General features: G+C 39.0%; 1 protein-coding gene across 1 annotated transcript in view; it reads left to right on the plus strand.

The window, feature by feature from the left end:
- Window positions 1-14145, plus strand: part of HBS1L (HBS1 like translational GTPase) — an 82523-nt gene that overhangs the window by 57940 nt on the left and 10438 nt on the right. Inside the window, exons 5-13 of the mRNA XM_075203190.1 lie at window positions 1537-1645; window positions 4447-4694; window positions 5313-5478; window positions 5755-5872; window positions 6263-6409; window positions 8007-8081; window positions 8843-8960; window positions 9715-9783; window positions 11274-11378. Of these exons, the coding sequence (XP_075059291.1) occupies window positions 1537-1645; window positions 4447-4694; window positions 5313-5478; window positions 5755-5872; window positions 6263-6409; window positions 8007-8081; window positions 8843-8960; window positions 9715-9783; window positions 11274-11378 (1155 nt within the window). The remainder of the gene's footprint in view (window positions 1-1536; window positions 1646-4446; window positions 4695-5312; window positions 5479-5754; window positions 5873-6262; window positions 6410-8006; window positions 8082-8842; window positions 8961-9714; window positions 9784-11273; window positions 11379-14145) is intronic.

Here is a 14145-nt window from a genome sequence, read left to right on the forward strand (position 1 = left end):
TCTCAAACATGGGGAAAAAATACAAAATGCACATAGATAGTGCTCTGGTTGGAATTCAACCCATGCCTACATTGTCAGACAGTAGTGCTAAGCACCGTGCCATTATCTTACATGTTTACATGGAAGAGAGGAACAGATGGTAATAGATCTAATTTTATGTACATTGATCCATGACCGGCCCAACCAATTTCTCTCTGTATGAAACTGTTGGACTGAATTCTTTGACAACTAATGATTTGGGTTTTGTTTTATTTTTACAATGCTGCCTTTTCCACTATCCTGAGAGCTTTGCTTCTTGATTGCTCCCCCCGTCCCTCCCTCCCTTCCTCCCCTCTCATCCCTCTACTAAGGCAAATATAATATTATTATTGGGCGCTCATTGACTTCATGTAATAGGACTTGAGACAATTTAAATGCAAAGTGTGCAAACAACCAAATTAAAATACAATTTATATTTGAATAAAAAACAATTACACATAAACAGCACAAACTATTGCAAAGTAAACTACACCATACAGACCATCGATCATATGATGTAAACATATTACTCAAATCGGATTAAAATAAACAATGTATATGGTACATAAAAGTTCCACAGTGTTAATCCTAAAATGAAATGCAAAAGACTTCTACTAACACTCCTTTCTCCCCTCCCTCCTTCACTGTTTTTTTTCTCGATTCTCCTAATTAATGCAACGTAAATATCCATTCACTCCTCACTAGTCATGTATTCCTTGCTTTTTGTCTTGTAGTTGCCGACCTGACTTTGTTGATGTTTATCTGATATTTGTTTGACTTATCTCTTTCCTTTTTTTTGTTTTGTCTTGATATCCCCCTACCTTCTACATTTGTTTGTCCCCATACGCTTGTAAAACTTTCCAATAAAAATATATTTAACCAAAAAAAAAAAAGAGATCTAACGTTAAGGACTTTAGTCAGGAGTATGTATAAAACAGCAAAATAGAAATTCTCCTTTCTCCACATCTGATATTTAATATTTTACATTTAAATTAATGCTGTGTTATGTCTGGAGGAACACAGTATACCACTGGACAGAGTATAGATTTGTGGTCAGAATTCATTGCATCCATTATGATTACCGTGGACTGATTTATTTTGATACAGTTTCCAACATCTTTCAGCATGACTGCTCATACATTTCTGCTCAAAGAAATTAGCTTTCTAAGTACTTTGTACAGCAAAAGGTATAGTTTAATGAGATGAGCTCCAGAAATGTCCAGTCTAGAGCAACCAGGAATTGTAGATTTCAAAACCAAAATAAAAGTTAGCATTACGCACATATAATTTTTACTCAACCCTTATTCATACCTTACATTTAATTGGTTAGTTTGTTTTTACATTGCATATGAAGTTTTTTTTATCTATTAAATATAAAGATATTTTCTATATTTAAGTTAATCTTCCTAAGCCTATAAATATATTGTACATCTATAAAAACAGACATACCTATGGCCATTGCAATGCATCGGTTTTGTTTTGGCATGTCCAGAGAATTAACCTCTTTTCTTTCACTAGGCAAAGCAAGAGAATTGCCTTCCATGGACACACAGAGTGAAATTGTTCCTAAAGTTGCCAAGATGACCATCTCTGGAAAGAAGCAAAAGATGGGATTTGATGTTCCACGGTGCGTTTAGTAAAGCATAACCTTAAGAGCCACCTCAGTTCTCGATTACATTGCATGAAAAGAACATTGTCAGAAATTGTTTTGTCAACCATCATATTTGGTATTGAAAGACTTGATGTGGAAAATATGACACAGTGATAGGGTATATGTTAACAGGTTGTCCACCTCTTTCTTATTCCTGCCTGCACTAGAGCTGGTCTGTCCTTCACACTGCAGTGCTGGGAGGTGCGCTAATAATACTGCTGCAGTTACCCGAAAGCATTAAACTGGTGTCACTCTTGTGCCTGGTACTGCTATGGTGTATTGCACAATTGTGACTTTTCTCATTACAAAGAAGCCACACACAAAAATAACTGTCCATATTGTCCGTAGTGCTGACCGAAGCCTATTTCAGGAAGGGATATAGGACAAATTCATAGTGTAGAAAAAGGTTTAAAACGCCTGGTACAGAGTTGTTTCCAGGTGGAATTGTGACTGCCCAATGTACCCCACTTTGGTTTTAGATATCTATCTCCATAATTATCCCAACTCAGAGTTCTGATTTTTTTTTTTACAGCAGCCATAAAAGATGTGAAGTATACGTCTATGGTCTTTTTAACGTTTGCCTCATTTTTAGTCACTGTTCATTGTGACTAATCCACCCCAGTCAACAAGTTTTTACTTGTAAAAATGTTGAGACACTCTTATATGAATTCTTTCAGGGCGAATCAAGTGTTGTTTGCCTAGAAATAGACATATGTCTATTATAAATAAAATACAGATAGACAGCGGTTTGACTATAGTTTGACAACACAGAAGACCGACTTCGCACAAAGTCTGTTTGATATAACTTCCTCCCCATTTTTGCTCTGTTTTGTTTGAAGAATATCATGTTTTACTTGTCATCTGGAACAGGATATGAGAGTAACTGCTGAAGAAGGATAGGCTTGTGTCTCATTTGGACAGGTGTGGTGAATTGAGTCAAACATGAGACAAGCAGATAAATTGAGAAAAAGCCAATAGCTGCTGCAGGAAGATTTTGTAGGTAGCAAGTGCAAAGATGACTAATATCTGTGTCCGTTACGTAAAACATTTGGGGTTTTGCATTTTTCTGTGAGTCTGAATGGCCGTTGAAGCCCCAGCTTGTAGCAGTTTGCAGGTTTTTTTTAATCTGCAAGTGTTTTAGCTTTAGTACTGAATTTGTGAAGCCTGGTATATAGCAGACATATCTTTAATGTTTCTTATTTACAGTTCTGTAGCCTCTTTCGAGCACTAAGTCTCTTCTGTTGATCTGCCCTCAGATCATATATCTACAATACATTGCTGCCCTATGAAGAGCTTAAACAGCATTTGTATTAAGTGATACGTAGCCAGATATTCCCTTTTTAATTAGATTCTTTGTTGAAATCAAAACCATGTTCTTACATTTTTGTGTAGTGTAATCATTTTTATTCTACTCCATATTATACTATCGTCTTTTGTTGAACTTTTTTTCAAATTTAAAAGATAGAATACAAATAACTCTAAGGGGTATATTTGCTAAACTGCAGGTTTGAAAAGGTGGAGATGTTGCCTATAGCAACCAATCAGATTCCAGTTGTCGTTTTGTAAAATGTACTAAACTAATGAAAACTAGAATCTGATTGGTTTCTATAAGCAACATCTCTACTTTTTTTAAACCCGCAGTTTAGTAAATATACCCCTAAGTAACAGATTATTGCAATATTCACAAATGAGACCCTACCTGACTAGGTACTCCACCCATTCCATGCAGCGAGTTCTATTAGTACATGAATTAGAGTCGGCCTACACTCCCCTCTCAACAAATTGCATCACCATCCTAGCCGGCTGATAGTGAGGTATTTTCTAAAGTAGTATATGTAGATTTATTCTATTTTATTTACTCTTACAATTCACTATATATACAACTAGATCATCATCATTACCATTTATTTATATAGCGTCACTAATTCCGCAGTGCTGTACAGAGTACTTGCTCACAGCAGTCCCTGCCCCATTGGGGCTTACAGTCTAAATTCCCTAACACACACACACACAGACAGACAGACTAGGTTCAATTTGTTAGTAGCCAATTAACCTACCAGTATGTTTTTGGACTGTGAGAGGAAACTGGAGCACCCGGAGGAAACCCATGCAAACACAGGGAGAGCATACAAACTCCTCACAGATAAGGCCATGGTCAAGAATTGAACTCATGACCCCAGTGCTGTGAGGCAGAAGTGCTAACCACTTTGCTACCGTGCTGCCCAATTAGATACAGGAAACAATTACTTTCAAACTTTTATTCATTCGGTTATGTTTCACACTGGTCAATGGCCAGGTTAGATTTGCATGTGTTTATATACATGTAACCTCTCCCCTGACCTCTTATCTCCCCTCTTTGTGTGCCTTTTCACAAGTTTACCTCACCATCATTCATCCTTCCCTCTTCACCCACTCTTTTTGAACCCCATTCATCTAATTTCTATTTTCCTTTACATGTACTCACCCCTATGTGCCACCCCATCAATCTGCCCCTTCCTGTTCTAGATTGTGAGCTCTTGCGAGCAGGGGCGTTCTTCCCTCCTGTCATTTTATTTTCATCACCTATACCTTCGGCATGCCAGCTATATTTTGCACTTCCTCCCTGGGCTTATGCTCTTGTTCTCTATATCTCCATCGTCTTCCTACCTCAATCACTGGCTCTGGTTCTGTTAGTCATGCCAACGCTCCTGGGCGCAGGGTCAGCTATCACAGATTTATTCCCCCACCTCCTTCCTTTTAGTTATAGTTTTTGTTTTGTTTTTTTGTACTTGCAACAGTGCAACAGCTGAAGTGAATGGGCAAGATGCAACTGTGTGTACCAGAGGTCAGGTTTTAGATGACGTCATAGAAGAAGCTGACAGTCTGCAGTCTCAATCACCAGCGAACACATCACAGACTTCCGAAGACCTTACTTCAACCCCATCCCAAGGAAAAAGCTCTGGAAAGTCCAAAAGGAAAATTAATATTAAAGAGGAGCTGGAGAGAAGACAAGGAGGAAAACAACTGCTCAACCTTGTAGTAATAGGTCCGGTTTGATTCATTCTTATACAAGTTACAGTGTAACAAATAATGGGACCACTAGTGCTTGAATAGAAATTCAGATCCTAATGTAATGGATTATATTTGTCTGTAGCTTGTCCCATATTATTCCCCGTCATATATTGTACGTTATGTAGCTTTACCATTGCACAGGTTTCTTTAGTTTCAGATTGGACGCAACCCTTTGGTTTTCTGAGTCCCCCATACTGTGGGTCATATGGACGACACTTATTGTATCCAGTGCACATATGACCATGTGAAAAACTTATGCCTGTATATTTTACAGAACAATTCATCGATAAATAAAATGGACTTATAGAGCATACGTTGCCTTTACGCACTTCTGTTGTGCAGCACAAACAACGGACTTAACTCTTTCATAATCACATTTGTTTTAAAATATTTTTGACCTGCTTTGTCTCTTAAAACTTCCTGACAACATGTAGAAGCGCTGCTGTATTATCCCCCCAAAATAAATGAAATTGTGGAAATGTTATTCATCCTTATGCTTGTGTTTGCAGCAATGCGAATATTCACTAGGGAACAACAACAGCATATTGATTGTTTCAAGTAAGTTATTCAAATCAGTTCTCTTTCAACTCAGGGCATGTTGATGCTGGAAAAAGCACACTTATGGGTCATTTATTATACCTCTTGGGACACGTGAACAAAAGAACCATGCACAAATATGAGCAAGAGTCCAAGAAAGCAGGAAAAGCTTCTTTTGCATATGCTTGGGTACTGGACGAGACGGGAGAAGAAAGACAGAGGTAATCTACACTGTGTCTGTGCGAGAAAGATGTGCACATACTGTGTGCTGGAAGTTGTGTGTGTGTTTCCATGTTAATGTTTCTCTGGGTATAGTGAGCTGAAGCTGTTCCTTGGCAGGGATTGTTCCTGTGAGTAATTAATTGCCTACTGGATCCGCAATTCATTCTTGAATGACAGCTGTTTGCTTCATCATTTAAATATTTCACTTTATACTGTTTACTGCTTCCCATGACATTTTTATAATTCAGTGTTTTTCTTTTTCTTTTTATCACTAGAGGGGTGACTATGGATGTAGGCATGACCAAATTTGAAACAAAGACTAAAGTTATCACATTGATGGATGCACCCGGGCACAAAGATTTCATCCCAAACATGATTACAGGAGCTGCACAAGTACGATCAGATCATCTATGCACTTTTTTTGGTTTATTTCGGAACATAAGGACTATCTATGTAGAATTGACTGATTGATTAAAGCCATAATAATGGCAACAAAAACATTAACCTGTTTCTAATGCAATAATTATGAGCTGCTGTCTTCACTTAATACACACAATACACATTATTTTGTAAAGGTTAGGAGGTTGTTGTTTGTTTTTCTTTCTTTACACCTAGGTACCCATTAAAAGTAGACTAGTAACTGTTAAAGTGCAATTGAAAATATTTATTTTCCAGAAGGAACATGCTTCTGTGCTGTTTAAGCCTTTTATTGTGATGAACTAACACACATTATTTTGTACTCCATATTGCGTCTTTGTGCACATACTGTTTCCTGTCTTTTAGGCTGACGTGGCCATTTTGGTTGTAGATGCCAGTCGTGGGGAGTTTGAAGCAGGCTTTGAAGCTGGTGGTCAGACACGTGAGCATGCTCTACTGGTCCGCTCTCTTGGCGTAACTCAGCTAGCAGTTGCAGTCAATAAAATGGATCAGGTAGTGTTTTTTTTTTTTTCCTTCCATTGTGTGTGCTTTCTGACGATATTATTTTCTGTCCCAGTTAAACTTATTGTGTAAACCCTTTACAACACACTAACCTTAACCTACCAGTATTTTTTTTTCGGATTGTTGGAGGAATCATCATATCATTTATTTATATAGCGCCACTAATTCCGCAGCGCTGTACGGAGAACTCATTCACATCGGTCCCTGCCCCACTGGAGCTTACAGTCTAAATTTCCTAACACACAGAGACTAGGGTTAGTTTGATAGCAGCCAATTAACCTACTAGTATGTTTTTGGAGTGTGGGAGGAAACCGGAGCACACGGAGGAAACCACGCAAACACAGGGAGAACATACAAATTCCACACATATAAGGCCCTGTTCAGGAATCAAACTCATGACCCCAGTTCTGTGAGGCAGAAGTGCTAACCACTTAGCCACCGTGCTGCCCGAATCCCACTCACACATGGGGAGAACATGCAAACTCTGCACATTTAGTCTCACATGGTGTTTATTTGGTCACAGCATTTCAGGCACTGTCCTTGATATGCATTGCTGTCTCTGTTCTGGGTGTCCCTCCGCTCATATTTAATACATGCCATCAGGTTATTATTTGATCTTAAACATACAAGAGCAAGTCCCTCAGTGTTTCCCAAGGCCTTTTCAAGCTTCTCATAGTAGACATGTTAGACGGTGGGAGTTTACTACAAAGGTCTACTTAAGAACTGCCATGACTGCATTTAGCAAAAAAAAAACTACTTTGATAATTGAATAAACATTTCCTGTGATTATTTTAAAGGGGAAATTTTTAGTTACATGGTAATTCTGAGAGAAGACATCTGAAGTAACAGCATAGAGAGGGATATAACATGAGTGTCTGCCTGGTGCTGTGGAAGGGAAGTGATCTCTGTCCCCTGGCCTGTGAAAAAACTGCCTGTGTTGTGGGTTGGATGTAATATTATTTGACTGTGACTCTGATCTGCAATGAAACCTCTGCCCTATGTTGACAGGTCAGTGTCAGAGAAGGGAGGTAGGAGCTAGAAACTGGTCGCCAGCACCCTATATCTAAGCGACTAGATGTCCTAACTTTTTCACCCCTGGTAATAAGATAACATGTAGAGCTATAAACAGTGTAGAACCTTACTGGATATTGTGCCCTTGGTTTTGTGACATGGGTAGTTTGGCAACCCAGAGGATCCTATACATAAATCTGGTGAGAGTGGATACAGAAAAGTACTGTGGCAGCATTTCTGTTTTACATTAATGTAGTTGAGCAAAATGGTGTATATGTGAGATGAACAACTTTAGAATGAGCCTGACAGAGGGGTGTCAGGGAGTACATTGTAAGCTAACGACTGATCCAGCCACAATTCCCCAATGCAGTTTTAAGCTTTTCAAGCAATCTTTCAAGAGTTAGAGGAAATAAAGGTAACAACTATAAATATAAAATGGGTGTATTTTCCCTTTTTGTGTGATGGGGGGAGAGGTCATCTCACAAAAACCTGAACTGCTTTACTACATCCAGTGGTCCTATATAATTCTGGATCTTTGCTGTACAGTTATTTTCAAGCTCTCTTGTATTACTTGCAGGTTAATTGGCAACAAGAACGGTTTTGTGAAGTTACCAGTAAGCTTGGGCACTTCTTAAAACAAGCTGGTTTCAAGGTAATATGATTTTACTTTTATGTTACCAGTTTATGTTTTGCTGTTGTATAATAATTATTTTCATTAGAACACACACACACACACACACACTTGTACAACAGCAGAGAGCCCTAGTGCAGAAATGTAATTGAATTGTAATAAATACAATAATTAGAGTTCTGGAGTTTTTTGGCCATCCTTGTGTTTCATCAATACAGTAAAGTGTTAAAGGTTGCAGCTAGCTTTAGCAATTTGTCTATGCATGTGTAAGATTTCATTCTAGACCATCTCAATACCAATATAGACCAACCACTTAGACGGCAGAACAAAACTGCCTCTTTAGTATTGTTGGGGGTGGAGTGCCTTATGCCGGGGCCACGAATGAGAATTCTTATTGAACGGATAGTCTCAAATAAAAGATGGTTGGATAAAAACCCTGGATCAGTGTCTTTGTGTTTATTCCTAAAAATTATACATGAAATAGTTGATAGGGAAGCGGAGGTTCTGTACCCTATTGGCTGGCAATTTGTCCCGTTGGACATGCATACGTATGTATTGGCACTGAAGAAAATAAGTGACTAAGGGACAATGGGGAAAAAGAAGGAAGCTATCTGCATTGCTGACAATCTTCATGAATTGCATGCATTAAACATGAGAAAATTAAGGAAATAACTAGTTGAATAGGAATTTGCATTGAACACAAGTCAGTACAGCAGAATCTAGCTTTGAAATCAAACAACTGTAATTGCAATAGAATGTTTGTTTATTTTTACTCCATGTAGGACAGTGATGTATATTACATTCCTACCAGCGGTCTCAGTGGTGAAAATCTGGCAAAAGGGAGTCAAATCAGCGAACTCACAAATTGGTATAAAGGACCGTGCCTTATCGACCAAATTGGTAAGAAGCCCTGATGGCTCTGTGTGATTGCGCTTTTATTAAGAAGTATAATTTTTACAATTACACTTGGTTTTCTTGACTATTGAATGGCAGTTTTTCCATAAGATTTGAGTGTTGAAACTTGAAGTGTATGTGTTAGCTATTTTAAACACACAAATTGTAAAATATCAAAGCAGCGCTTAGTGGTATATTTACTAAACAGCGGGTTTGAAAAAGTGTAGATGTTGCCTATAGCAACCAAGTAGATTCTAGCTGTCATTTTGTAGAATGTACTAAATAAATGCTAACTAGAATCTTATTGGTTGCTATAGGCAACATCTACACTTTTTAAAACCCGCAGTTTAGTAAATATACCCCTTAGTGTGCCAGGTTGTTGAAAATCTCTTTATTTTGTTGCACACTCTGGCGTCTGAGAAAATATTGCATTTTACTCTGGTGGAAGCTATAAATGGCATGCCATAGAAGTATAAGCAAGAAAATTAAATGTCAATTATTCCTTACAAATTCATTCTACAACAGTGAATCCCAAACTTTCTCCGTTCGAGGCACCCTTAGGGTCTCCATAATTTTTTCAAGGCACCCCTAAGCCAAAATATTTACCAAGAAGTTGCCTGCCTTGCTTACAACAGGCCCTGTGAGATTGCCAGGGCACCCCAGGGAGCCACGGCACACAGTTTGGGAACCACTGCTCTAGCATCAACTTTCTGGATAGTCTGTTACATTGGATAGCTGATTATTTTTTCTTCCAATGCAGATTACTTTAAAGCCCCTCAGCGTTCAGTAGACAAACCGTTTAGACTGTGTGCATCTGATGTTTTTAAAGGTAAGGCTTTTTTTCCCGTATTTCTTATTAATAGCTTAATGGAAGCAATAACGTTTGTTGGAAATTGAATCCCATGATATTTACCTTTTACCAGGCGCAGAAATTGAAACGGTAGACATTAGACTTTTGTCTATGAAAAGTGATGTTTAGGTTTGGCAGATCTATCTTTGTGTAAACAATAGCAGTAATTTTAAATCACATTATGCATACGGTGAACAGTTGTTGAGATTTGAAGACTGCCAAACTATTTTACTTTCTGTCTCTGCATTGCACTCACTGTAAAGACCATTGGTGAAGCTGGTATTTGGATTTATGGTGGTATAAATCAGTAGAAAGGTAGGGAATTTTTTCTGCAGTGCTCATCCTAAGAGGGGAGTTTTTTGAGGCTTCAGGTTATCTCACATTACTGAAGCTGATCCACTGATATGATGGGGTGTCCATTAGCTCTAGTCTGAGTCAGTGGTGGAAGTGGGGTTGTATATGGTGGTATGCTCCACCGCGACTTCTCCTACTAGCTTTATTGGAAAACAATTAAATTCCATTCACTTACATTACCATTACGTTTTTCATACCGCGACTTCTAAATTTCCATAATGTTGCTTCTAAATGTCCACTTCGCCCACTTGTCTGAGGCATGCGCTTTAAAGGCTGGTGATAGGACGAGGCATGCGCTTTAAAGGCTGGTGATGGGACGAGGCATGCGCTTTAAAGGCTGGTGATAGGACGAGGCATGCGCTTTAAAGGCTGGTGATAGGACGAGGCATGCGCTTTAAAGGCTGGTGATAGGACGAGGCATGCGCTTTAAAGGCTGGTGATAGGACAAGGCATGCGCTTTAAAGGCTGGTGATAGGACGAGGCATGCGCTTTAAAGGCTGGTGATAGACGAGGCATGCGCTTTAAAGGCTGGTGATAGGACGAGGCATGCGCTTTAAAGGCTGGTGATAGAGACGAGGCATGCGCTTTAAAGGCTGGTGATACAGACGAGGCATGCGCTTTAAAGGCTGGTGATACAGACGAGGCATGCGCTTTAAAGGCTGGTGATACAGACGAGGCATGCGCTTTAAAGGCTGGTGATACAGACGAGGCATGCGCTTTAAAGGCTGGTGATAGGACGAGGCATGCGCTTTAAAGGCTGGTGATAGGACGAGGCATGCGCTTTAAAGGCTGGTGATAGGACGAGGCATGCGCTTTAAAGGCTGGTGATAGAACGAGGCATGTGCATTAAAGGCTGGTGATAAGGGATAGAGGTTGCAGTGTTGGTGGAAGTCAGTATCCTTCAAATTTCTGCAGAAGTAGCTAAAGTGGAGAGGTGATCAAAGAGGGCAAGATTTTTTTTCTCTCCTTTTGTTGCATGTTTGTTTTTTGTAACACTTATTGCAACTAATAAATTTAAATTAATGGTATTATGTCTGTGTAGTGAGGATTTCCTTGGGATGGAAAATGTTATACATTATATGTAATGCTGTTTGTGCTTTTGGTGTCGTGCACAGATCAAGGCTCTGGATTTTGTGTCACTGGCAAAATAGAAGCCGGCTACGTCCAAACTGGAGACCGTTTACTAGCTATGCCTCCTAATGAATCCTGCACAATAAAAGGTAAGCAGATAGACATCGCTGAAATCTGCTATCGAAGGATGTCCTTTCTTATTTTTATTGCTACATCTGTCTGTTTTGGACCAACAATAACTTCTGAAAGTCCTTTCTGCACCTGAAACTGTGGTGTGCTGTCAAACTGATACTGACTGTTGAATCCAAAACCTTGAAACGAATTTCCTCACAGGTGACTGTATGTTTGTGCAGTGATAGATTTGTGTGAGACGTTTTCACTTGTTACTTGCTGAGAGTTTAGACGGCTTCTCACACTCGCTCTGGCTTTTTTCTCACGCCACCGGATGATTCCCACATTGTTCTATTACTCATCTTTGTTTATACACTATTGCTTTGCTAATATCCCCGTGATATTAGAAAATTCAGACAAGTGTGAGGGGTTATGTTTTGGAATTGATGCCCTAAAAATAAAACCACTGTGCTTGTGTAAATCATTTTGAGAGTCTGATGTTTCTAGTAATGTTTGCATTGTAAATCCAGGTTTTTACTAGGTGAGCAAACAGCATGCACACACTAGATATTAGTTTTATGCTGTGATCAATGTATATTTTTGAATAATATTGTTTGTTTGGTTGCCAAACCTGAATTTACTAAACGGTTTAAACATTGTTGATTTATATATCCAGGAGATACTATTGAATGTCTGTATGTTCTTGGTCCAGTTCTAATGCATGTTCCCTGAAGAGTAAATTGTAATGAAAATACATCAGGTTATTTTATGATTTCCCTTCTGCAATTAGGATTAGTATGCAGTCAGGAATTATCAGATTTGGATCAGGATTGCGGAAAATGCAGTTAGCCAATGACTAACGGTTACATGTGTGTAAACATGAACCGCACAAACTGTTCCCTGTGTAGGAGCGAACTAGAAGATGACGGGACCGGATCCATTTGACCACTTGTGTGTGGATGAACAACTGAATCTGCCTGCATGTGTGCATTTTTTTCATCATACATGGTTGGATTCATATTTTTCTGTCTCACAATGACTGTTCTTGTTGACAGCATCCAATACTTACATATTTCTTGGAAGTTATAATGTGCTGGTATCTGAACCCAGCTCTCCATATCCCTATCTCCAAGTAATTAATATCACACCATAACTTCAGTCTTTTGCTGCATTTTTATCCATAGGTTCCAGTCATCCTGAAGTGTTTCTCTATATTCACCTCCTTTCTTTTCTGCTTTGTTGATAGAAGATGGCTATTCACATACATATAATCTTTACGTAGAGATGCTAGTGCAGTGTACATCAGCACTTTGCTCTACACTGAAAGTTTTTAGGATGTTTTTGTTTTCTCTGTCCTTCTCTGTCCATCTTATCTGCTTCTGTAAAGTGCCCTTGTTCACTGCACCAGTGTTTTTACAAAGAGATTCATGGAATGGAGGGAGGTCTGATATACAGACACCATTGTGCCCAAGCCCATGCGGTATCACAGGTAGTTAGCGAAGTGGATTGGTATATGGTGGTATGCAGCACCGCCACTTCTCCTACTGCTTTGATTGTAAAAGTGTAAAATTCTTTTCACTGACATTTTCCATTCCGCCACTTTTAAATTTCTGCTTCTACCGCTAATCACAGGTCAGCAATGACTGATGCCTCTCTAGGGTTGATGGTGTTGTGCTGACTCTGGACTGTAGAACATTTGTTCACAAACAACAGTTGAGACAATGGCTTAAAAGAAAACTAATCACTACAGACTGCTTGCTTAGTGTGTTCGATTCTGATTTCTAACCACTGCAAGTTAATTTTTCAAACTATTGTTAACTTTGTCATCTTGTGAAATGTTTCCGTTTTATATATTTCTTGGTAGACTGCAAGATTTCAGTGCTGAATCATGTGCTTGTAGCACCCTCTATTGAAAATGATAGTGATAGCAGTCAGTGAGGCAATTCCACCTTGTAAAGTATAATTTCTGAGACAGGTTCTTTTTTTTTTGTTAAATCTGTTAATTTATAGCAGCAACAATGAGTGAACAACAAAGAAAAACATAGCACAGAAACAACTTTATCAATGCTATATCAGTTAACACGATACAAGACAACAGTAAAAGGACTGTGTGCAATGGAGTAACCTGTCACTTTGTTTTCTTTAATTTGAGAGAGGTAGAAACATTCGGGAGGAGAAGGAATTGGAGTGTGAGTGTGGGGGATAGGGCAGGGAAGGATAAGAAGGGGACGATCTGCCACCATCTTCAAAGTCACAAAGGGTAAGGCTTAAAATGTGGATGTAAAAGGTTTGAGAATTACTGTGGGCTAAAAAAGAGCACTACTGAGAACCAGGAATAGGGGACTGATGATGCATAAACCAGGGATCCCTTACTCTATGAAAATGGGCAACCTTATCGCAGTTTATTGAGCACAGATTGGAAGTAGCCAGGTAAGCTTTGTGAAGTTTAGTACGCACCAAATACCATCTCGTGTAAATTTTATGTACATTTTCCTTTATAGTTTCATTAATTGAAGATTAAGCGATACGGGTATGAATAATTGACCATCCCTCTCGGTCCAGGGACTTCTGAGTGTCGTGTTCCCATGTTAATTCATACGTTTCCAGTGGAATTTCCGTGGGTAAAAAGAATAGCGTGATATATTAGAGAGACATGTCCTCCGTGACCCACCCGGTACACACATTGTCATTCAAAAAGTGTCGGACTCCACATTTTGGCTGTTTTAATCTGCGCTTATAGCAAACTTTTGAGCTACAGATATTGAAATTATAATGAAGAGGGGAGGCCAGCTTTCTCATAGACGT

Source organism: Mixophyes fleayi, chromosome 3 (assembly GCF_038048845.1).
Source record: "Mixophyes fleayi isolate aMixFle1 chromosome 3, aMixFle1.hap1, whole genome shotgun sequence".
Lineage (NCBI taxonomy): Eukaryota > Metazoa > Chordata > Amphibia > Anura > Limnodynastidae > Mixophyes > Mixophyes fleayi.